Here is a 25,272-nt window from a genome sequence, read left to right on the forward strand (position 1 = left end):
CCATGGCACCCTAGGATATACCAAACAATTGGGCAGAATTGATTTCAAACAACAGCTGATGTTTGATCAGAAATCCATTTTTTTTTCAGATTATGGACATGATACCAGAGATTTCCAAAAGAAAAATGGTTCTTTATCCCCTAGAATAATTAATAGGTCAAACACAGTAATAATAGAGCAATAATTGGATAGAAAGAACCAGACAGACATGTTTCATTCATATTCTTCATCCATCCTTATGACAAGAACAGTTACTACTTATGGAGTCAAATACTGTAGACAAAAAAAAAAACCTAAACGAAACAGGATACAATCTACAATCCTCCCGCCCTGAATATTTCCCTTCTGGCAGATGTTCAGCTGAACGAACTTCCCAAAGCGACTGGAGTTGTTGTTGTACACGGTCTTCGCGTTGCCGAAAGCTTCCATGATGGGGCTGAAAAGAAGTCACAACAGCAGCCGTGTTAATGAGGACAGATCTAAAAAACAGCAAGAACAGTCCCCACAGACGTCAAAATACACAACCGCAAGAAAAGTCTGAGATCAAAAGGACCAACGGTGATTATGTTCCTTTACAGAAGAGCCAGGTCTCCAAAGCACTCGCTGAAATGGGTTTATCAAGAACATCCACCTGAGGGAGAGCTCTCAGGGCTGGTTTTGCGAGTCCAGGATGCTTCACTGAGTGAAGGAGGCCATGATGGCTCGTCCCTGCACAACTTAGCTTAGGCTTATATACACCAGCCAGGGATTACACAGAAAAAGCTCCTCTTCTAATTCTAGGAACTGAAAAAAGTCTGTCCTGAAAATTCTACCCATTGGTTGTGTCTTGGGAGTAACTCATTTAACTTCTTTGGGTTGTCTCTAAGTGGTCAGGGATCAGCAAACCTTTTCTGTGAAGATCCATGGGGGTCTTCATTACAACTACCCAGCTCTGGCACGATAGCTTGAAAGCAGCCAAAAATGAACCATAAACAAATGAGTGCCTGGGTCCCAGTAAAATTTAATATTTAAAAACAGGCTGCAGGTGGAAGATGAAAAACATTCTGGAGCTAGATGGTGGAAATGGCTGCACTACCAGGTAAATGTACCTAATGCCGTACTTGGGAAAAGATTTCAGGTTAGAAGTTTTATGTTACGTGTATTTTATGACAATTTAAAAAATAAGTTTGGGTGAAAAAAAAAATAAAAACCACCAAAAACCAGCTGTAGGATCTGGACTAAGTTTGTAGACTCCTGGACTAATTTCTAAATAATCTTCTACATATATAAAAGGCTAATATGCAACATGTCCCCAGGGGAGTTTGGGAGACTGGGAGTTCTATCACTCGCTACGATGTGCGCTGACCACTGGGGGGTGGTGTGGAACAAAGGAAGGCCCTGGCTGGCAGCTGGTAGCCACTAGGGACCCTACCCATGCATGAATTTCATGCACTGGGCCTCTAGTAGGATCTATAAAGTCCCTATAGGTTCTAAAATATTGTAAGGCACAAGCCAGATTCTGGGCAACTGCATATTTTAAAGAAAATTCCAAGTGATACCTCACCACACAGCCCTCTTTCAAATCATGAGGCTCACTGCCATCGGATGGGTCAGTGATTTTCTGCCGCATGAAGCTACAAATAAGCGACTTGCTCCCGTGGCACTTCCAGAGGGCAGAATGCAGAACAGAGGCTCACTTGCCTCCATACTGAGCCCCCTGTCCCTCAGTGGCTGGAGGCAGAAATTCCTGCTAATAGCAAGGCCTTCAAAAAGCCAGTCAAGCACTCTGGTAGAAAAGGAGGCCTTCCCAACTCAACCCTGGCCCAAGGATGGAAGGCCAGGTTCTGTTGCTTGGGTTACTAGAAATTGCTATGTGCATGTCAAGACCTTTCCTTGAGGAAAGAGAAGTCAAGAAAGAGAGAAAACAGACCCACTAGTTTTAACTCTTCCTTATAAAAGCCATACCGTGAGGAAAGTGAATCCTATTTGCTGGAAACAAGAGAGATGACGAAGAAATACCTGCTTTCAAGAATGGCTTGTTCAACACAGGACGTCTTCTCCTTCAAAGAGAGTTCCAAAGACTGTTGACTGATGACCGATAAAAACTTGAGGATCAACTTTGTGCTTTCGGTTTTACCTGCCCCGCTTTCACCACTGAAAGACAAAACGTGAAAGTTTGTGCTTCTAAGTATAATTTCTTTTACAAAAACCACCTTGGCCAATGTCACTACAACCCATCCACTGAACACCTGGTGAAAGGTGGAAAGAGAGAGCTCAAAATGTCTGTTTCACGAGCTGAGTTGAATGAAAGGAGAAGTCCTTTGTCCCACTGGCCTCAAATGGCATAGGAGGTCAACAGAACTACCTTTGCTCAACACCCACCAGAGGAGCTGCTGCCAACTGGAAAGCAGCTGCTACCGCAACTGTCTGAGCAGCAACCACAACCCAAGGAGCCCCTGCCACCCAGGGAGCAGCCACTGAACATCTCAACATCTACATATGTCAGCGAGATCAAACATGGGTAGGCAAAGAAACCCCCAAAGGAAAGAAAAGGAGGACTCGCCAGAAAAGCAGCTAAGTGAGACAGAGATATGCAACATGACGGAAAAAGAATTCAGAATAAGGTTCCTAGAGTACATGCACCAGATGTTCAAGAAGCAAGAAGAAACAGATGAAAAACTCAACTACTTATGCAAGAAGCTAGAAGAAACAGATGAAAAAATCAACAACTTAAGTAAGTCCCAAGAAGAAATGAAGAGCGACATAGCTTCAATAAAAAACTCCATTGAAAGTATCAACAGTAGACTGGGAGAAGCGGAGGACCGAATTAGTGAATTAGAAGACAAGGAAGCAAAACACACTCAAACTGTACGGCAAATGGAGAAAAAAATTAAAAGACAGGAGGAGAGCCTAAGGGAGCTTTGGGACAACATGAAACGAAACAACATACGAATAATAGGGGTGCCAGAACAACAGAAAGATGAACATGGATTAGAAAACCTATTCGAAGAAATAATATCAGAAAACTTCCCTGAGGTGGGGAAGAAAAAAGTCACACAAGCCCAGAGAGTCCCAAACAAGGTGAACCTGAAAAGACCCACACCAAGACACATCATAATTACCATGGCAAATGTTCAGGATAAAGAGAGAATCTTACAGGCTGCAAGAGAGAGACGGAAAGTAACATACAAGGGATCTCCCATTAGATTATCAAATTATTTCTCAACAGAAACACATCAGGCCAGAAAAGAATGGACGGAAATCTACAAAGTGATGCAAAGCAAAGGACTGAATCCAAGAATACTCTATCCAGCAAGGCTATCATTCAAAATTGAAGGGGAAATAAGAAGCTTCACAGACAAAAAAGGGCTAAGGGAGTTTATCACCACCAAGCCAGCCATGCAAGAAATGCTAAAGGGACTGGTGTAAAAAGAAGAAATATCAAGCTCAGAAAGAAAACAGCCACACACACACACAAAAAAAGAAATGGCTACAAACAAGTACCTTTCAATAATAACTTTAAATGTAAATGGACTAAATGCTCCAACCAAAAGACATCGAGTGGCTGAATGGATGAAAAAACATGACCCATACATCTGCTGTCTACAAGAGACCCACCTCATTAGAAGGGACTCACACAGACTGAAAGTGAAGGGATGGAAAAATATCTTTCACGCAAATGGAAAGGAAAAGAAAGCTGGGGTAGCAATACTTATATCTGACAAAATACATCTCAAAGTGAAGGCCATAACCAGAGATAAGGAAGGCCACTTCATAATACTAAAGGGATCAATACAACAAGAAGATATAACCCTGGTAAACATATATGCACCCAATGCAGGAGCACCCACATACATAAGAAAACTTCTGGAAGATATCAGGGGAGAGATCGACAACAATACAATCATAGTAGGGGACTTTAATACACCACTGACATCACTGGATAAATCCGCTAGACAAAAACTCAGCAAAGAAACAGCAATCCTAAATGACTCACTAGATCAGATGGACTTAATTGACATCTTCAGAACACTTCACCCCACAGCTGCGGAATATACATTCCTCTCAGGTGCTCATGGGACATATTCAAAAATAGACCACATATTGGGTCACAAGCAAAGTCTCCACAAATTCAAGAAGATTGAAATCATAAAAAGCTTCTTCGCAGACCACGATGGCATAATGTTAGAACTACCTTTGCTAAGATAAGGTAATTAGGTGGACAGTACCCTTCATGGGAGGGAAGGTCTACTAGCATATCCCAGACACCTCGACAGTGCCAGGCTGGTCGCAGGCACTGGGTAAGACATTGCTAAATGAGTAAGCACATTATCAGCATGTTTCTGGGCGCATTTTAAGCAGGGAAATGTGCATAGAAATGCAATCAGTCATAAATATTATTGAGGGGATGAAGAATGAACCCTCAGGTACTCGACCCACACTTAGTCATTCTATTCCCATAATTGTCCCAAGAGGGAGGAGGCAGCTAAGCTTAGTCAGAACTTAACACCAGATCCGTCTGAGTTCAAAGTCCTGGAGAGGCCCTGCTTTAATGCCAGTTAAGGAAAAGGGAACAAAGCAATGCAGAGGGGTGGGGTGGGGAAGGGGGCGGGTGGCTGGCAATGGGAGAACTGAGTAAGGTACAAGTTGTGCCTTAAAGGACTGGCAAACACCAGCCAGGCAAAGAGGAAAGGGGAAGGACTTGGTTTAGACAACAATGTGAAGAGCACAGAAGTCAGATGAGCTTGGAAAGATCTACACGGGAGTGCGGTTCTGGTTAGGTCAGCAGGACTGAGGAGAGGCGGTGGAGAGAGGGGGCCAAAGGGTCGAGTTTGACCATTCAGAGGCACTTGCCTGAGACGGAAGGCAAAGACAGCTCATCAGAGTCGCTCTGGAGTTAATGCTCCAGGAGAGAGGGTCCCTCAGGGATCCTGATCTGTTGCCATAACCCAGGTGTGTGGCGGTAGGTCCTGGACAAGTCCGACTGGCTGGATACAGAAAGGAAAGTATGGAGATGGAAGGGATTTGTAAGAAAAACTTAATTTTGTGTAAGGCACTGTGCTTGGTGCAGTGGGAAGAGCAGAAGTAGTAAAAAGGCAGAGAACTTACAAAAAAGGTAAACCCAGGACATGAATAACTGTACAGCAACGTCACCAATATCACGAGGCGGCATGCTGATAATCGCTCGATGGGCAATATAACAGATGAGCTCCATGTAAGTTGTGAAGAAGTGCTCTCTGAGTGCCAAAACCCAGGAAGTTATCACAAGAGAGGAATGTTGCTGAACACTTGGTGAATGATTAAGCACGTGTAGTAAAGGAGAGGAAATGACTCAGAAATGATGCCTCTGTGCCCTGCTGGGTGCCACGGGCCCGTGGGGAATCTCCACTGGTCCAGGCCGACTACAGGCATTCCATTCCCTTTGCACGCTGACCAGGACAGCTGCCAGCATTGCAGCCGAAGAGGCTTCAAGTGCAGTGTACTGAGGCTCCTGGGGAGGGCTGCACGCACACCAAAGAGAACAGCAGAAAGGCCCTCCCACCCCCTGCTTGCTGCAGACAACAAGAACCTGGGAATCCACACCAACCTGGAGAAAGTGGAAGCCAGCGGGAGTGGCTGAATCCACAGCCCTGAAACTGCCCTGTCTTGTCTAGTCTGAGATAATAAAAGCCATGCAAGCCGAGCCAACTGTGGTTGGGCTTTCTGTTATCAGCAACCAGAATCTCCCCAGCATGGGACTTAGCATTCGCCTGCCTTCCCCATAGCTGGCACCTGCCCAGCCCCGTGGCTGGCAGACCCGAGGCATTCAGCAAGGATGCACCAAATGAACAACACAGAACCCAAGAGAACGTTACAAGAAGAGATTTAAATAATTCTTGATAGTAAAACACACACTCACCTATCTAGTGGTTGTTGATCATTAAATTATGTTAAAACAAACAAAACTCAAAGGCGTGAGTTCTCTAGTTAAAACATGTGAGGCAGAAATAGGGTTACGTGTTCCCCAATCCCACTCTCCATGCTCCAGCACACAGAGGTAGACAACATTTGCGCCTCCCTTGGTAAGGAAAGCAATCAGTAACAGGGACCGAGTTTGGCCAACCGAACAACAGAGCAAGAGGGACATGTGCTGCTCCCATGTCTGGTGGCTAACACCCCCTCGTGGTCCTCTGGACTCTACCTGCCACCCCTGTCACCCAGATGCCCTCAGCGATAACACATCTCCAAGACAAAGTAACACGGAGTAAAGTTGAGTTTCTCAGCTTCCCACATAGGAATGGGAGATGAGCAAGAAATACACGTGCTCATGTTACACCCCTGAGATTCGGGGGCTGTTTGTACAGCAATCAGCCTACCCTGACGAACACAGCACAGCACAAATACAATCTCGGAGAAGATATCCTTCAAACTGGACAGCAAAGACTTGGCAGAGAAGACAACTCAGGATGCTCACTGCCGTTAACCAGTCACCAACATCGACCTACATCCATCTTCAGCCCCCTTTTTTCACATTGGACCACATTTTCTGCAAGTGTCTCCTTTAAGTACACCTGTTTGGATAGATTAAATGCGGAAGAAAAATAAAGCTGAGATTCACACCATGCTCTGCAGGCTCTCCACCTTGGCTGCACAGTAGGTTCACCCAGTATGCGCCCAATCCTTTAGGGGAGAACTCAGTCATCCCTATTTTAAAAAGCTTTCCAGATGATTCTACTATGAAGCCATTTTTGGGATCTACGATTCACATAATTCCGATAGGACTGCACTGGGAGATGAGAACTGGTGGCTACTGTCAACGGGACTGTGGACAGGACATAAACCAGGCAACGAATAAAAATAAACAACTGACAAGTCGTTAAAACCCAGACACATGCCGGATGGCTGCCGACACGAATGTCCAGTCAGCAGGACTCACTCTAAACCTCCTCTCCACCTCCCATCCCGCCTGGCACTTCACCATTCCCAATGAGGGCAATTTATTGAGGGTCAAACCAACACGATCTTTGAAACCATGGAAGAGCACCCCTGCATGCCTATTCACATGCCTTTTGTGCCCTACAGACTGGCATGAGCCAAACGTCCACAGACACTATTTGTCTATGATCTCAAAGCAGAAACACAAATGATGATGGTTAATACTGTCAAACAGAAATCTTAGATGGGAGAAGTCATTTAGATGGAGGGTAAAGGTTCCGTAAAGACCTCTCTGGGAAAATGCAAAAATATGCTCTGGGATTAACTGGGTGAAAATGAAGAGAGGGAATGGAAAGGTGAGAGGAGGGGTCAGGATTTTAGCCAAAGGGAAAATATAACACCAAAAAAAAAAAAAAAAAAAGCGCCAAATTAACAAGACTAATGGAACCCTCTGGCTCACTTTGCACCTTGACTGCCCTACTGCTTCGATTTCAACCTGGGGTGGCTTTTCTACCACGAGCAAGTTGTGACTCACTTATTCCACCCCTCCCTTATTCCAGCCACGTAAAACAGTAACTCCTGCAGCAATTATGATGTTATTTCACCTTCACTTGGAGCAAACATATCACTTACATCTCCAGTCCTACTCTCTTCTCCTAGCCCAGGGCAATTTGAGTCCTAACCCTTGACGCCAACCCGACTGCAAACACAAACATGGGCTTCGGCGAAAACATGTTCACCCAGATGAATCCAAATGAGCTTATACTTTATAAAGATAAGAGTGAAAATGAAAAAACAAAACACAAAAAACAAAAAACGATAACCCAGAGTACTGACGTGGTCCTCGCAGGCCGTATCAAATGTTTTGAGAATTTTATCACTGGCAGAATGGGAAGTCACAAGACCTGTGTTTTAAGCAGGAGAAGGTCATGATCAGGTTCAAGGTTTTAAAGAATCACTGTGTAGAGTGTGGAAAAGGGATGGAGGGAGCAAGGGAGGAAGTGGGAAACAAGATGTGAGAACATGAGAAGTGAGAGGCCCAGGACTGTGGAGGGAGAAAGGAAGAAGGGCTGGGGGAGCCCGGTCAGGAGGGTTGGTTGTAAGTGACAGGGAGCATGGGAATGATTCCTGAGAGCCGGGAGCTTGCTAGCATAACCTGGGCGTTGGTGACACAGGTGTGCACATCTGTCAGTACTCATCAAAGTGTGCATGTAAGAGCAGCACGCGCTGCTATATGTAATCTTACTTTCTAGATCCAAGAACGACTTCTTGATCTCAGGCGTGGGATCTCCAGAAAGGAAAGTCCACTTGCTGAGGATGCAAAGCATGAGAGGAGAAACAGGCTTCTGGGAGAAAATGAGGATGGATGTGGGACATGCCACCTGAGAGGCCTGTGAAACATCTGTGATGACACCTCAGGGGCACGTGGACGTATGTCTGGAGCTCAGAGGAGAAACTGGCGCGGGAGGTGTTTCAGGCTGCGGGTCATGAAGACCTGAGAGAAAGGCAGAGGTTGGAAGAGGAGAAGTGAAACATGACTGAGGGGAGGCCTGCCCACAGAGCAAGGAAGGAGCCCCATGGAGGAGATGGGGGAACATGTGGTGTAACGGCTGTGGAACCAAAGGTGCATGTATTTTTTTTAATGGAACACACTAGAAATTTTTGGATGATGATGCCAAACAGCCAAAGCATCAGGACAGGCAGACTTCAGAGATGGAGCGAAGTCTGCAGGGGAGCGGGGGAGGGATCCCGACCACACAGGAAGGAAAGGGCCTCTGCCACAAATGGGGCCCTTTAGCCACCCCACAGGCTGGTCTCCCTGACCAGTGCAGGTGTGTCCGAAAACTGTGGCCCCCAAATCTACTCAGCTGCCCATTTTTGTAAATAAAGTTTTATCAGAACACAGCCCGGCTGTTCATTTGTGGACTGTCTATAAACACTTTCACACTCCGAGGGCAAAGTTGAGCAGTTGGAACAGCGAGTCTCACACACAAAGCCTAAAATATGTACACCCTGGCCCTTTGCTGACATCCGAAAACATCTCTACCCTGTCAATCAAATCCCTCCACTTCACATGATTTCCTCAAAGTGTACATCCACACACCACTCCCTTGCTTATAGAAGACCAAGAAAAATTCTGCATTGCCTGCAGGATTCAGCCCAAAGATCTTAGCAAGCAGGACAAAATCCTTATAAGTTCAACTCTGTACCAGGAATTATGATTCTGATCTGAAACAAACCCTGGGAAACTCAAGTTCAAATTCTGTGTCTGTTGTTCATAGCTGGTCTCTTTAGCAAGTTATTCAAAATCTGAGCCTCAACTTCCCCAAATGCCCGAGCTTTTCTGAGGATTACACACAAGCCTGTCTACTCAATAAATATCAGTTCCCTCCCATTGTCTTTCCCCAGCTCCTTTATGCCCCTAAGCAAAACCCACAGCCTTATAGACATACCTTCCACTTCCCAAGTATCCTTGTTTGACCAAATATGTTTTTGCAAATGCTTCTGTGGCCTTCCTCCCCTCTCTGCTGGCTGTATAACCTGGTCACATGTCACCTTCTCTGTGAAATGCTCTCTTGGCACCTTCACTGAGCAGCCATGTATTATTTCTATTACAGCATTTGGCAGGCTGAATGGAAATTATTTACATCAGTTTCTTCCATCAGAGTAGAGGTTCCTGAAGGGAAGTGATTGGGTATTCTTCTTTTTAAATCCCCAAAGCCTAGCACAGGACCCTGAGGTATGACATGAGCACAAGACACGCACAGCACCTTATTCTGGTTGGTACCTTTCTGGTCCAGGGTGCAAGTTTTGCTCACTGTTCCAATTCAGTCACTTCTAAATATATTACGAGAAAGAGAAAAATACCACACACCCAATTATCATTCCAGAATCTAAACGACAGTTAAGAAGAAATTGCTTTGGTTTTGGAAAACCAAAATATGCAAAGGATGCAGAGGCCCTAAACCAACAGTTGTTCCTTCTGTCCATCCTTTGATTGACAGCTGTTGAAGGCGGGGCCTGTGCCAGACGCTGTCCTGGGCAAAGGTGAATCAACCACAGGACTTGACTACACTATGCCTCTTAAAAGGTCACATATACTGAAAAGACCATCATCAACTAAACTCTGCCTGCCCAACACAACGTATGAAAAACTGAAGTCAACGCAGAATGTAGTAGGTCAACCAAGATCAAATGCTGACCTGGTCTGTTAGATGAAAAAAGAATTCTCAAGTAAGTTCTAAACTTATGTACTTAAAACGATCATAGCGTGAGCATTCTTCATTTAAATGTGCAGAAAAAGTGAGAACTATTCTTAACCGAGAGAGGGAAAGGACCCTGAAAGTAAGACCAACAAAAGAGGCTTGAACTAGAAGCTGAAAGACATGGCATTGATACCAACCAGCTGGGGATCTTGGCCAAGTGATGAGGGTTCATAAAGTGAGAGAAAAATTGATGTAGGAAGTTCTGTCTAGTTCTAAATAGGCTTATGTAGCAGCCACCAGGGGGCAGACTATGCCTGAGGAAATCTAAATAGGGCTCCAGTATCCTGCTATTTTTATTTTTATACTCAATTTTCTCTTCATTCCAATAGCCCCAGCCCTCACTTAAAAAAAAATGTTAGAGAGAGCTATTAAAAGCCAAAATACATTTTAATGAGAAATCTATTTTGAAAGACTGTTTCCTGAGTTAATTTAGATAAATACAGTTAGTTTTTTTTCACATCAGCATGACACAATGGGAGCTTTCTGTTGGGGATCCACTCCCCCCAATCCCTTCCCCTACTCCCTCCACCTGACTTTTAAAGACCACAGTCTTTGGCATGAAAATGCCAACCCTTTTCCGTTTTATTGCATGCATGCATACACACACACACACACACACACACACAAATGCACAATGATCTCATTTGATTTTTCACTTTTTTCCTAAGCTGCTATGTCTAGCAAGTGATATATTAGTCATGCTCTCGTTTTTGTTTTATTTGCCCACTTAAAGTAATAAGCACAAGCCATTATCAATGGCAAATGTTCAGGTACCTAAGTGTGGAAAACAATTCGATCTTCTTAAAATAGATTGTTCTCTTTCTTTCTGTTAATCTTATTAAATTAGATTCTGTAAGCTAAAATAGTGACCTCAAACCCAACTTCTGAACTTTTAGTGAAGTCATCTGAAAGAACCCAGAAACAGTGCTTCTAGTCATAAAGCAGGCCACTTTATTGGGAATGTGACTCTTAAAAGCTCTGTTTTTATATGAAGCAAGTAGCTTTATTTTCATTAACTGCAAGTTATAACCCTTCATATTAGCTTAACTGAATAAATTGATATTCCCTCTATACGAGTGGATTCCACAGCCCAGCACATTAGCACCAGTAAGGTGATGGAGAAAAAGAATATCAACCCTTAAAGAAAGAAAGAGGCAGAGAGGGGTAGGCGGGGGGGTGAGGGGGGGCAGGGAGGATGAGAAAGGCACTGTTTTGTTGTTCATATTCATACCATGCCATTTGTTACAAAAGCAAGGAGCCAAGAACTAGAGTTATGGGTAAAAACTGCCAGTGAGGAGAACACACCCTTGACAGTAGTTTTCCGTGTGTACAGATCATACTGAACACCCACATCAAAGGGCTGTTGGCAGGTTTCGATGAGCTGGTGCCTGGAAAGCTCTTGGCACAGCGTCCAATACACTTAATCCTTCAGAGAAGGACAGCTGTCATTTCTTAGCCATCTTCGCTCAGGAACTACTCAGGGTGGGGTGAGCACCTCGAAAAGATCCTTGGCTAGAGGCTCCTCCATTTCCCTTCCCTGAAGTTTCCATGAAGGGCCTGCTCTAGCATGTCTGCCCCCTCCAACCCCCACCCCACCCCTCCATCCCATCCCCCCCCACAGGACCAGGAGCGCTGAAGGCTGGCCTGCTTCTCGCCATCTGGAACTGGTTTCCCACAGGAACTGCGGCCACCAGTTACCTGCCTGGACTCTGACCAGGTGGGCTGTCTTGTCTAATCTGGGGCTGCAATGTTAGCGATCCTGATCGGCTGGGAGTCTACAGCGGCCATATGGCTGTCCATCTGTCTCCTGGGCCTGACTTCCACTGAACCAGAAATCCGGCGGGTAGGTGGGATCTTATCTGTTAGCCTCCCCAGATGTAAACACCCCTTTCCTCTTAAAATAATAGAATTATTTTTCCACAGGTTGGGACTAAAAAGCCATCTAAAACAGATGTCAAAAAATCTTCCACTCCGGCAGTTCTGTTTATACACCACTGGTTCCCATGCTCCACAAGTGAACGCCTGGAGGACAAATGAATGAAATGCCTGGGACTCCATGGAAACCCCACTGAAAGTGACATGCAGCTCGTCCTCCTTGGACACGTCCCAGGGTGTGCTGATCATCACCAGAACAGGAGTCCCATATAAACAATTAATAAGAAGGTCCAGTAAAGATGTCACTAGAATATAGGTGATGAGCCATTTTGAATTAGTTAATAAAAACGAAGAAGTGCTTTTTTTAAGAGACAGGTTTTACTCCTTTTTAGACAGTTCCTAGTAATAAAGGTTTTGACATTGGGGTTTCTGGTGGTTTATTTCAATCAATGAGGAAGACTGAGCTGAAAGAGATGTGTCAAGACCCTACCTCCTCGAAAAAAATTTAAATCCAATAATCACGCTCTCCTATCATTTCCTAAACATGTAATAGCAGTCCCTTTTCTATAGCCAATTCAGAGGTATGCGTTAGGAGCGTCAGTTAAAACTACCAAAAAGTCTTCAGTTTGGGGGATTCCCTTTAGGGCAATCACGCTGTATGAGGAAAAAGAGGCTTGCTTAGGCATGCCTAGCACTCTGGAATATCAACCCTGCTCACCTAAAGAACTATGCAACACTTCCTTATGTCCACAGGAAGCTCAGGCCTCACAACCGGAATAAACTGAAGAAGAATTCAGGCAAATTTCCAAAAAGAAACAAATGGAGTAATTGCTCTAAAGTGCGCGCCTCGTGTCTTCTGGAAGCTGTAGGTACCGGCCATCCCAAATGGAAAGCTTCACTGAGATATCAGGCGCTTATGAACTTTCTCATGAACGTGCTCCGCGGGGACGGGTGGGGGCCCGGCTTGGACAGCACTGCGGGCGGAGACCCCTGGTTACCTGATAAGGACGCACTGGTTGTCGTGGCGCTTCCACAGGCAGCGGTAGCACTCGTTGGCCACGGCGAAGACGTGCGGGGGCAGCTCCCCCAGGTGGCTCCTGCTGTAGCGCTCCATGGTGGCGCGCTCGTACAGGCCGGCGATGGGCTTGTAGGGGTTCACGGAGGCGATGATGGAGCCGATGTAGGTCTGCAAGGACAGGGACACAGTTACACACAGCCCTGGGGGGGTGAGGGCTGGCACCACCACCCCTGCTGGGGCTGGGCCAGAGGGCGTCTGCATGCAGCTCTATGCCAAACCATGCGGAGAAGGGGGGGGAGGGGGGGGGCTGCCACATGTCAGGGAACCCACTGAGTGTCCCTTAGGGGAAAGGTAATGTGTGCTCCCCACTGCATTTGTTTTTCCAGTAACTTTTGGTACAAAATCTAGTCATTCTGTACAAACAAATGCAGCCATTTCTAAGACGACTTGCTATGGAAGGAACACAAAAGAAAGATGGTGAACCAGCCCAGGCCCAAATCCCTGTCCCCATGCCCTCCTAACCCTGTCCTCATCATGACCCTGCCCTCTCAGGTGGCTGCTATGAATGCAGGGTTGAAGAAAGAACGAGAGAGGCAGAGGGGTTGGGGGAGGAGGGATGGAGAGTTACGGTTTAATGGGTACAGAGTTTCTGTTTGGGATGATAAGAGCATTCTAGAAATAGATAGTGGTTATGGTTGCATAACATTTCAAATGCATTTTTAAAAATTTTTTAAATTACAGTTGACATACAATATTATGCTAGCTTCAGATGTACAGCCCCATGATTAGATATTTATATAACTTACAAAGATCACCCCTACAATGCAAATGTATTTAAGGCACTGAACTGTATACTGAAAATAATCAAAATGGTAAATTTGATGGTGTGTGTATTGAACCTCACTGTGTAAAAAGTAACAAGACCGTTTGAAAATCCTAGGTAGTCAGTAATCTCAACGGCTCCTGAGTGCCTGTCACTCACCTGGAACTGAGCAGACGGACAGGTGGACCTTTCTGGAACCAAAGCCAGGCCAGACATTAAGCTAAATCTTCAGAGCAGCCAAGACAGGCCACTGAGCTATGAAACCGGAACACCTCATGCCCCCTCCGTATGGACATAAGCATTCGCTTGCACTTCTGCAAATGCTACCAAAGTGTGGTTGTCTGGTTTCCAGTCTCAGACACAACTGAAGAAGCCAAATGAGAAGGGGAGGCGGCAGGGCCACCAGCCGGCTTTTATGACACGCATGCGCTGTGCCAAGGGCTTTAGGGGGGCAATGGGCTGAACTGTGCCCCCCATTCATATATTAAAGCCCTAAATTCCCACCACCTTAGAATATGACTATACTGTATGTAGAAACACAGCCTTATAGAGATGTTGAAGTTAACCATTAGGGTGGGCACTCATCCAATCTGACTGGTGTTCTTGTAAGAAAAGAGATTTGGATACACAGAGAGGCATCAGGGATGTGTGTGCACAGATAAAGGCCAGAGGAGGACACAGCAAGCTGAGGAGAGAGCCCTGGGAAGAAATCAACCCCGCCAGATACCTCAATCTTGGACTTCTAGCCTCCAGAACTGTGATAATATCAACTTCTGTTGTTTAAGCCACCACGTCAGTTATATTTCTTTACGGCAGCCGGAGCAGACTCATACAGAGGGCCTGACCCCTTTAACACTCACAATAACCCTGTGAAGTTCAATGTATTACTATCCCTGTTTTTCCAATGAGGAAACTGAGGCATGGAGAGAAAATTCCATGGACGGTCACACAGCCAGTAAGTGGCAGAGTGAGAGCTGAACCCTGGCGACCTAATGCAGAGCCCTCTCTCATTCACCGGCAAGGCTGGGCAATGCAGCAGAGCAGGAGGAACGCAGGAAACACTAGACAGAAAGCAGGAAACATCCGAACAGCATCTGTACCATATTATAGCAATTTGTAATCATTTCTATTCATGGTGACTGCCAGGAACATCAAGCAAAGGATCTACGTTCCATATAACTGTTCTCAAATGGAAGGGGGTCTGTAATGTGTTTTGGAAATATATTGAACCAAAAAAGGTTAAAAACATAAAAGGGATATTACCATATGACCCAATGATTCCTCTCCTAGGTATATGCCCAAAAGGATTAAAAACAGGTACTTTAATAAAGACACAGCAGCATTATTCATGATCGCCTAAACGTGGACACAACCCAAATGTCAATCATCAGAGAGATGGGTAAACAAGATGTGGAATATCCACACAATGGAATATTCACCACAAAAAGACCGAAGTACTTGCTACCTGATACCTGCTGCCATGCAGATGAGCCTTGAAAGCACTGTCCAATTAAAGAAGCCAGACACACAAGTTCACAAATCCAGAAATAACAAGATGCATCGTGTTCCTTAACCTTCATAAAAAGTGTGAGAGTACACATCTTCAGATGTCAACCCAAACTGAGAAAGCAACATGCTCTGGTGACAATCACAGTCCGGTTAGTAAGGGAGAGAACAGAGGCATTTAGGTTTTCAGGGATGGAATGGTCTCTTTAGAGTTCAAGTAATAAATATGCGTGCTGTGGTTGACAGTAAATCCAACAAATGGACTCCCATGTACCATAAGCAAACAACATGTACCCGACAGCAAACAACAGACTATGAACCAAATGCAATAATCTGAAATCTCTTATTATAAAAAAAGGAGAGAAAGCAAAGAATGTGTTAAATGCGTGTCTGGCTGGTATGGAGAGAACCCGATTTTTGATTTTTTTAAGATTATAGAAAATCTTGCCTCATTTAGAGTTTAAAAGGCCTCTCCACTGCAAGAAACTTCACCTAGTACTGGAGTAAATTAGGCTCTTAAAAACATGAAGGCTAAAGGTTTACAATTTCACCTTCTCACTAATGATCTAAGGCATTTCTCAAAAGGCTTGTCACCGATTTTAAATGACAACTAAGTCTACATGTTTCCAAAACAACTTTACCTGACATTTATAAACGTGGGGCACAGAGGACGATATTGTCTGCGTCATGACATCATCACAAGTCCTCACTGGCTCCAAGGCAGCCTGGAGGAGTGGGCAGGGCAGAAGCGCTGTTCCACCTCCTCTGGCAGGTGACAAATGGGCAGAGGATGGTAAGCACTGCCCTGCAGTCACAGCGCCAGCCACTGCTGTCACGCTGCGGGTCTGCGTAACCCCCTTCACCACCCACCCACATACAGAATGGGAATCACCCCAGAGGCTGCCAGTCTCATCGTCAGTAGCCAAAGTCTCCACGTCCTGTAAGCTTCGTGTTCAGTAAATTCTAGAACATTTCCCTTTCCCTCCCTCTCCACCGCCCTGACCTCACTTGCTTAGATTTCCATAAACGCCTCCTTCTTCGCTGATGTCCCATGTATGCTCAATCCAAGCTCCACACTTGACAAAGAACATCTGTGGACGAAACTCTCCTGCTTAAAACTCTTCATCGCTCCCATGATTCTCAGGGTCAACCACAGGAATATTCGAGAAGGGAGTCTGAGTGGCTCCAAGAAGGTGATAGGACACCCCATGTCCTACTCTGTTATTCTCATTGCAGTTATGGGGGGGGGGGGGGGCTTCAGTTCCCTGAGGGTCTTTAAGGACTCATTGAGTTTGTATTGCTTGTGCCCATGTGCACACCAAACAGCACTTGTGAACCTCCCTAGACACAAGTGTAAAGTAACATGGCAACAATAGCAATAGTTCCTAATCCTTTATCCAAAGAAAGACATTGGGTGAAATCTCAGAGGTCCATCAGCAACAATAATCACTGCCCAGACAAGACATCTTATTTTCCCCACTACCTTAAATATACCACGTTGCATGAGTGATTTTGTCCCTAAATAAAGAACAGATTCATTGAATAAGGGAAGTTCAATAGTTAACAAAAAGTAAAAATGGCGGCTGGGGAATGGAGGGGCAGGAGAAGGGCCCAGTAGAAAATTAAGTACCCAGGGAAGCAACGAGAAAATGTAGTACAAAACTCTGAGAGCTATGAGGCGACGTTTGTTGCTTGTACCATTTATCACTCTATAAAAATGTAATATTACTGCTCTAAAAAGGGCCTTGATAACATCCGGTAGTTAAGATTCTAGGCACATGCAACATGAGGTGGGACTGAGTACGGGTGCCCTCCTACTAGAATCCAAATTCCGCACAAACCAATAGCCTGGTCCTTCTAACAGCTTTCCAGAAATAGAAAGTACATTCTATTTTGAAACACATAAAACTTTTTTTCTACTCAGACTCAGAAAAGTTCCACATAACTCACCAAAAAACTCAAATCCTTGCCCATTTTAATAATCTGGAACAGCTGGGGCACACATTGCTTCAAACTGTTGGGAGGAACTCACTATATTTCTTCAATTCGACATCTACCAATTCAAGGTTTTCAAAAGACATAATAAGGGTATGATACTTGCTCTCCGACCCTAGATACACACACACACACACACACACACACACACACACATCAACTACAACCAAGAAAGCAAAGTGCCCAGAGCCTCAGCCGCAGAGCTGTTTGGAGACAGGGAGCAGTCCTGCTACTGTTGGGAAGTGGCTTCTCCAACACAGGAGCCAATGACAGGACGGCAAGGTGTGGCCAAGTCAGAAGCTGGAAGTCCTCAGCCTGGGGCCTGCCTCCCCTGGGACACCCCTCCGGGCCAAAGATTCTGATCAGTAATAACAACACATCCCGTCATCCCACACGATGGCTCCATAAAACGGTGACATAAATCGAAGTTATCTACGATTGTTCCTGTTAATGAAAATAAAACCACAACTGCTTTTCGTCATGGAGTTTTGAGAGCTGGATGCATGGCACACTTTCCAAAGGGAAGAATTGCTAAGAAGCGGAGTCGTTAGCCACTCACCATTCTCCTCTTTCCTTCTCTCTCCATCATCTCCGTTAAACATGGCAGTGAATTACTCCCGGAATGTTTATCCAGAATGCAGCTTCTGTTTTAAATGACAGGTGTGTCTACTCAATGGCCCACTGGACATCTTCACTCAGATGCCCCTTTGCTCACACGTAGCAAGGACACGGCTGATCTTTCCCAAACACCTGTTTCTTCACGGTCACCTCATGCATGACAAATGGCACCAGAATGGTTAACCTAGAAATCTAAGTATCATCCTGCACAAACTCAGCCTGCCTGCCCCCCAGACTCAATCATTTAAGATTCTACCTCTCGGTATCTTCTGACTTCAAAGCTCTCCCAGGATTGGGCCAGAACCCCATCATTTCCCATCTGGTTGGCTGGTCCCCTCTCCTCCTAGACCCACCCCTCTCCTGCACTCACCCATCACCCTGTAGCCAGATGAGTTTCCCCAGAACTCAAGTGTAAAGTTGTTCCCTGCAGCCTTCAAAAATAAATCCAAGGTCACTACCTTGCACACAGAGCCCTTCCTCACCTGCTCCCAACCACCTTGTCGGCCCGCCACATGCAACCTTCATCTCCGCATCTTCAATGTCCTGCAGTTGGACAAATGGTTAACATCACACGATTTCATGCCTCTGTACACGCTGACCTTCTGCGAGGAATGAGCCACCCTCCTCCGGACCAAATTCCCCAGTGAATGCTCCAAGACTCGGCCCAACTGGTGCCTGGGCTGGAATCACTTCCTGACCCCGTCCTCACCCTCTCCTTCCAAAGCCCATTCTGTGTTCCTAGTAAGTACTTTTGCCACATGTATTGTTACCCCCACGCTATTTGTCAATGATGTGCTGTGTCTGTCTTCGCCAATAAACTGGGAGGCCCTGGAGGGGCAGTATTCCTTCATTTATCCAATCTTTCAAGAAGCAACTACCTTGAAGAAGAGTAATATGCACCCCCGGGGCCCAGCACACACCCTGACACAGAGGCAGGGCTGAATTGGTGTAGATATACTGGGAGCCTGAGATCTGACCACCTACCTACCTGATAAACTCATACTGTAAATGTGTTCTAGTGCTCTAAGCCACTACCTTCTACATAACAAAACTGTTCGCCATCACTGTCAATTAAACAATTAAAAACATTTTTAAACAATTTAAAAAAAACCATGAAGCATTCAAGGCCGCTGAAAACTAGATCACAACAGGTAAGTTGAGTTGTTACTGAAGTCAAGCTCTTACATTTAGAGGTGACATTTAGATTTAATTCGAGCGGTTTCAGACTAAAATCCCTTCCTTGCTGAAAGGAATCTGACCCCAAAGAGAGGCAGGGAAGAAGAAAAAAAATCAGGAAAACAAGGTTTGTAATTGCCACCATCAATGTGCTGACGTGGAAGTGGCCACTCAAAGCATAAACGGTTGGTAAAGTTTAAAAATACATCCCCAGTCAGACAGATGGTTACAATCATCTTTTGGCAACACCAGTTCTTGATTTCATGTGAAAAAAACCCGGACAAACCACACTGGACTCAGCTGTTCCCGGTACAAGACACATGCCAGGCCTACTCCTCATCCCACCAACGGGCCATCCCGAATCCGTGAGAGGCGGCTGTTACTCGACACTGGCTTTGGAAAGGAAAAGAAACAAGCCAAAAAAAAAAAAAAAAAAAAAAAGTCTACTTTGGGAAAACTCAACTCAAGGAAATGAAATGCAGATTTCAATTCACATGTCCCAAACGGTACCCTCCATGGCATGGTGTCGGGTATAACGCCTCAGTCCACCTGCCTCCTGCAATCAGTGGGTCTTTAACTGGTTGCTGCATTTTATTTATTTTTGTTTTGTTTTGTTTATCCTTACATAAGGATATTTTTCCATTGATCTTTTAGAGAGAGTGGAAGAAAGAAGAAAAGACAGAGAAAAACATGTTGATTGGTTGCCTCCTGCACGCACCCCAGCCAGGGCACTAGGGCATGGGCCGGGGAAGAGCCTGTAACTGAAATCGAACCCGGAACCCTTTGGTTTGCAGGCCGACACTCTATCCACTGAGCCAAGCCGGCTAGGGCTGGTTGCTGCCTTTTAGAAATGCTAACACCTTTGGCTTGACAGAAACAGGCTTCAAAGTTAATGCAGGAACAACATCAAATACATTTACAGATTCCGTCTGGAACGCCACCTAACCAAAGAAGAGTATTTTTGAAACACCTAAAAATACGTTAGCTGTGAAGAATCTTTGTGCTGACATGAGCATTTATCCTTAGACACAGCCCACGTCGTTAAACGGGCTGGTTTGATTCTGATCTCTGCACTGTTTGTTCAACAAGACCAACAAACTAACCGAAGGGCTGGGTGGAACAGCACAGCTTCCTCGGAGCCGTCTCCTGCCCCCTAATTGCAGGCGCACCCCAAGCTCCCCGCAGCTCTCTCCCTGATGTGGTTTTGGGCCATTCCTTCAGGGCTGGGACAGGAGTCTCCGTGCAATTGACCCAGAGCATGACAAACCCTTTCCTGGAGAGAATGGGCTTCTCTTTCATTCGGAGGGAAATGGAGCAGCCATACCACGGGCCTTGTATGGCAGTCCCTCCGCTCTGGACACAGCGCTCACCTTCAAGACAAAAGAAACCTCATCTACTCTTGTCAACACTGTGTTTAGATCCTGGGTGCATAACAATTTGAAATGGTCCAGGCTTCAGAGACCAAGGCTCCAGAAACTACAGTACATCAGGCATCCAAAACCCACCTCCCCTCCCCTGGCTGCCCGGACCAACGGTGCCAGGTTTTCAGGGGCTTGATGAGGGGTGTCATTAAAGCTAATCCTGTCTCCTTCACCTCCCCCGACTCCTCCTATCTGTTCTTGTCTTGCTCACTACCATGTAGACCCTCGTCTAAAACCCTCAGCTCCTCACCCTTGAATTACTGCAACTCTCTGAGCTGATTGACTCTCTCATCTCACATCACTTCCTTATCAGCTCTTTTAAAAATTGTTCTCTGGTAGATTCTCTCTTCATTAACCTTTAGCAAAGACGGCACAGTCTGTACGACACTGAGCCCAGACTTTGCTGACTAGCTTTAAGGAAGCCAGGGTTTCTCCACCTCGGCCCTTCTGACGTCTTGGACCCGGTGACTCTTGGTCGTGGGGCTGTCCTGTGCACTGTGGGACCTTTAGCAGCATCCCTGGCCTCCACCTACCAAATACCATCAGCATTCTCTTCCTTAGCTATGACAACCAACAATGCTTCCAGATACCGCCAATGTCCCCAGGGGCAGCATCACCTGCTTAAGAACCACTGCTTCGGGGTTCCCAGACCCAGCCTGACTACATACATCTCAGCGTTCCCAACCAAACACCAGAGTCCATAAGCAAAGAACCTCCCAATGTAGTGAGGCCATCGCACCAAATTCACTCTCATCTGCATCTTCATGCGTGGTGTCTCATTAGCCTTTCCTTCTAAGCAACTCTCCGTAGTGTCATGACGGCCCCTGCTCCATAGGGCTTTTCACACCCACCTCGGGCTTCCTCGCCCACCTATTACCTCCTTGTACCACAAACACACACCCTGTCCTTCCACTCCCTGAGTCTCCAGGAACTTACAGAGGGAGACTGCCTTCACCAGGTCTCCTCAGTGGTAGGAAGGGACAGAGGAGGGTGGGACCCTCGAAGGGATGAGACCATCAGGGGGCAAGCCTCCATGTCAGGAAGCCCAGAGGCAAGAGATTCAAGGTGGAAGTTTGGGATGGGTTCGCAGGTAGGGAGCTGAAGTGCTGAGCTGGGCTCTCGCCTGGGAAGTCACCAGGGGGATGGGAAAGGCTGACATGGTGGAGCCTTAAGCAGGAGGAACCTGGAGTTCCAGGAAGGGGGGGCCTCTAGAACCTGGGCCAGCCCTCAGCTGCCAGCCAGCAAGAAAGCGAGGACCTCAGTCCCAAGTGAACTCTGCCAGCACCAGGAACGAGCAGGAAGTGGGTCCTCCCCCAGAGCCTCCAGAAAGGCTAGCTCTCACCTATGTTGTAAGTCAAGCCATCTTTTCCCTCCTTTAAATGTATAGGGTGTCCCAAAATTCACGCAAGATTTGCAATTCAATTAAATTGCAAATCTTGCGTGAATTTTGGGACACCCTATACAGACGGACATCTCTCAGAGTTGGGATAGAAGGCGGAAAAGCCGTGCTTTTCTCACAGGGGGCACCTGACGGTAGGCACCCACTGCCAACAGCATCAGCAATGATAGAAAAATCATGGTGGTTGCTTTATGGATACTAATCTAATTATCCAAGTCTCACAAGGAAGGCATATAGGCAAAATTAACTGAGTCGACCTGCAAATTGGATGTGCAAAGATCATGTGTTTTGCCCCTCAAAGGAGAGGAAAAAGATCTTCACTTCAGGAAAAAAAAAAAAAAAACAACAAAAACAAGATCCTAACCACAGGGTTCATTTGGGCAATTTATTATTTTTCCAATAGCATTGATTTTTATTCATTCATGTTAAGTCACCTGAAATATCTGTTGAATTTAAATGCTCATTAATGTAAATGGCTGAACAAACCCATTTCAATGGATACTCAATATCCCACATAGTTAAGTCACTTCAATACAGCCTCACAACAACTCCCACACCAAACAGTACTTTATTTTGTCCATTTAAACCCACTATTACTACCATGTTATAGGGTCTTTACCTGTCAAGTGTACAAGATGAAGAAAAAATTTAGTTAGATAGGGGTTGCACCTGGAAAATAAGTTTTGTAAACTCCATACACACGTTTAAAACTGCTGGGTCCCCAGTCCATCTATGAACTCCAGGGTTGCCAGTATCATGCGCAGCACACGAAAGCCAGCCACACTATGTGACTAGCTTATTAATTCTGCATAAATCAGGCCAATCAATGTGTCAACCTGTGCACAGACCATGCACTTTTAACTGAACATGGCAAAATATTCACTCTTTTGAACTTTACATCATCATTTGATGTCAAACAATGAAGCAAGTCCCAACAGTATATACAAAAACAGCTTTGCATTTACAAAAGAGTGTTTCCCATGCTGATTAATCCAGCAGCTAACTCACTGGTTTATGCAACTTTATTGAAGAAAAATAAATCAATGACTAGCAGAGGTATTAGTTGATCACTCATCCATTGACAACGTGCATCATTTATTCAGTGGTATGTTAAACAGTGTATTGGAAGACAGATTAACTAATAGCTCCAAGCCTCCTGACAATTTAAATGGAAATCACAAAATGTTTGAGACCCTATTTGGGAATACAAAGGATGTTTGACTTCCAATTTCCATTCTCAGTAGAATAAGAACAGGTCATTCCTTTGTTGACATGCCTAAGAGACATCACATTTTCTGTTCTGCTGATGCTATAAATTCAATACCAGTTCTCAGCCACATCAGTTATGAGCATAGAGTATATCATGTAACCTCAGATCTCTAACAGTGGAAGAGATGGATGCTGCTAGAATAATGCTGTTTCCTTTGATGGGACAACTGGACACCCATCTTCCTCCCCCTCAGATGATCTCTTCAGCATGTTAGATCAATGAGGAATGGTTTCGTCTCATAACCAAATTAGAGTGAAGCTATTGGCCACAAAATACACATGCCCCGTTTTTTAAAAATTCTGAATCTTGGGCAACTGTCCTCTTGTAACTACTTTACAGTCTCTAAAAGCAGTTATTGTCCAAAGGTGGAAGGACGTAAGTCTTCTGAGATGAGCTTGTGAATGAATGGAGGGAGGTAAACAAAAAATAAAATTTAAAAAGATGAGGTCTGATAGGGGAGCAGCCAGGTAAAAAAATAAAAAAAGGAACAGTAATTTCAAGTTCATTCCAACTATAATGCAGGTTATTCTGACTTTAAGGTAGCATCACATGGCATACTTCTGAGTCCATTCCTGAGATATTCTCTTGTGCTTATCTCTGTCTGTGTTTTAGATCCCTGCAATCTCCGGCCCTAGGGGGTCATCTGGGTTTGGATCACATAGCAGTGAACAAATGGATAAAAGCACTTTAGAGCCTGGCCGGCTTGGTTCAGTGGTTGAGTGTTGACCTACGCACCAGGAGGTCATGGTTCGATTCCCAGTCAGGGCACATGCCGGGGTTGTGGGTTCGATCTCCATTGTGGGGTGTGCAGAAGGCAGCCGATCAATAATTCTCTCTCATCATTGATGTTTCTCTCTCTCTCTCTCCTTCTCCCTTCCTCTCTGAAATCAGTTAAAATATATTTTAAAAATAAATAAATAAATAAATAAATAAATCCATTGGGCAGTATTTTTCGCCTCCTAATTGACTTACTTGTGCTTGACTATTAAATGTAGAGTAAGGACTTACATGAAAAGAGACGAGTTCTGAAGTACTCACCTACAAGAGACATACACCAATAAAAACTATTTCAACCTAGCTTCACATTTCATTACCAACCAGAACTGGTTCTTTCTGATATGTATGACATTTATTATACAAACATTTATTGCACAACCACCAGGTGCCTGGCAATGCCCTTGGCTCCAGAAAGACAAAATAAGTAAGTCCTTGACAAACTGAGGAAAGAACGTGCTATGTAAACAAGTAGCTACATGGAATTGTCGGATACTTAATGCTAAAAACACAGTGCAGTACATGGGAACTCGGACACCCGTGCCTGAGCGTTCCCAGGGGAGAGGGCATTCACTATTGCCCACGAGATTTCTGAGATGGAAGCAGAGGAATAAATGTGTGTCCCGCCAGCACATGCAAGACACAGAATACACGGCCACTTTTACATAGACATGTATGAACGTTACCTTGTCTGAAGAACATATGGAAAACATTTTAAATCTGAAGACTTAGTGTAAGCAAACTCAGCACATCAGAGGACTACAACATGATGAAATTTCTCTAGACAGGGCTGTTTGAAAACATTTGGCAAACATTAGGTCGATCTGGCAAAAATGACACTTTCCCAATGCAAAGAGAAGGCAAATAAACATGCTTGCTAAAAAGATGAATAAAATGAAGCCCCATACCCCCAAATCTCTCATTCCTCCTCTTTCCCAACTCTTCTCTCCTGGTCTAATGTAGAAAAATTGGAGGACCCTAATTCCTAAGTGTGCCTCAAGTATCAGTTAGTACCTACTAGCTGTTCTAAAAGCTGACATTACCCTTCATCATAATCACAGATATATTAGCCAAGTTCAGTGTAACTCCAAAAGAACGAAAATTATTCAAAGATGAAGTGTTGTCACAATATTAAGATGTTTTATTAAAAGCTATATGAATTTGAACTTGATTGGAAAACACACACACATATATAAGCAGTTGCCCCAGTCTACTGTAAAAACCTGCAAACAGGCAG

General features: G+C 45.0%; 1 protein-coding gene across 1 annotated transcript in view; it reads right to left on the minus strand.

Moving 5' to 3' along the window:
* Positions 1-25,272, minus strand: part of MYO10 (myosin X) — a 203,966-nt gene that overhangs the window by 92,812 nt on the left and 85,882 nt on the right. Inside the window, exons 4-6 of the mRNA XM_070411924.1 lie at positions 13,034-13,221; positions 1,999-2,133; positions 312-436 (exon numbers count right to left, since the gene is read on the minus strand). Of these exons, the coding sequence (XP_070268025.1) occupies positions 312-436; positions 1,999-2,133; positions 13,034-13,221 (448 nt within the window). The remainder of the gene's footprint in view (positions 1-311; positions 437-1,998; positions 2,134-13,033; positions 13,222-25,272) is intronic.

Source organism: Myotis yumanensis, unplaced genomic scaffold (genome assembly GCF_028538775.1).
Source record: "Myotis yumanensis isolate MYYU_CA2020_CCGP unplaced genomic scaffold, mMyoYum1.0.hap1 SCAF_4, whole genome shotgun sequence".
In the NCBI taxonomy this organism is placed as follows: Eukaryota; Metazoa; Chordata; class Mammalia; order Chiroptera; family Vespertilionidae; genus Myotis; species Myotis yumanensis.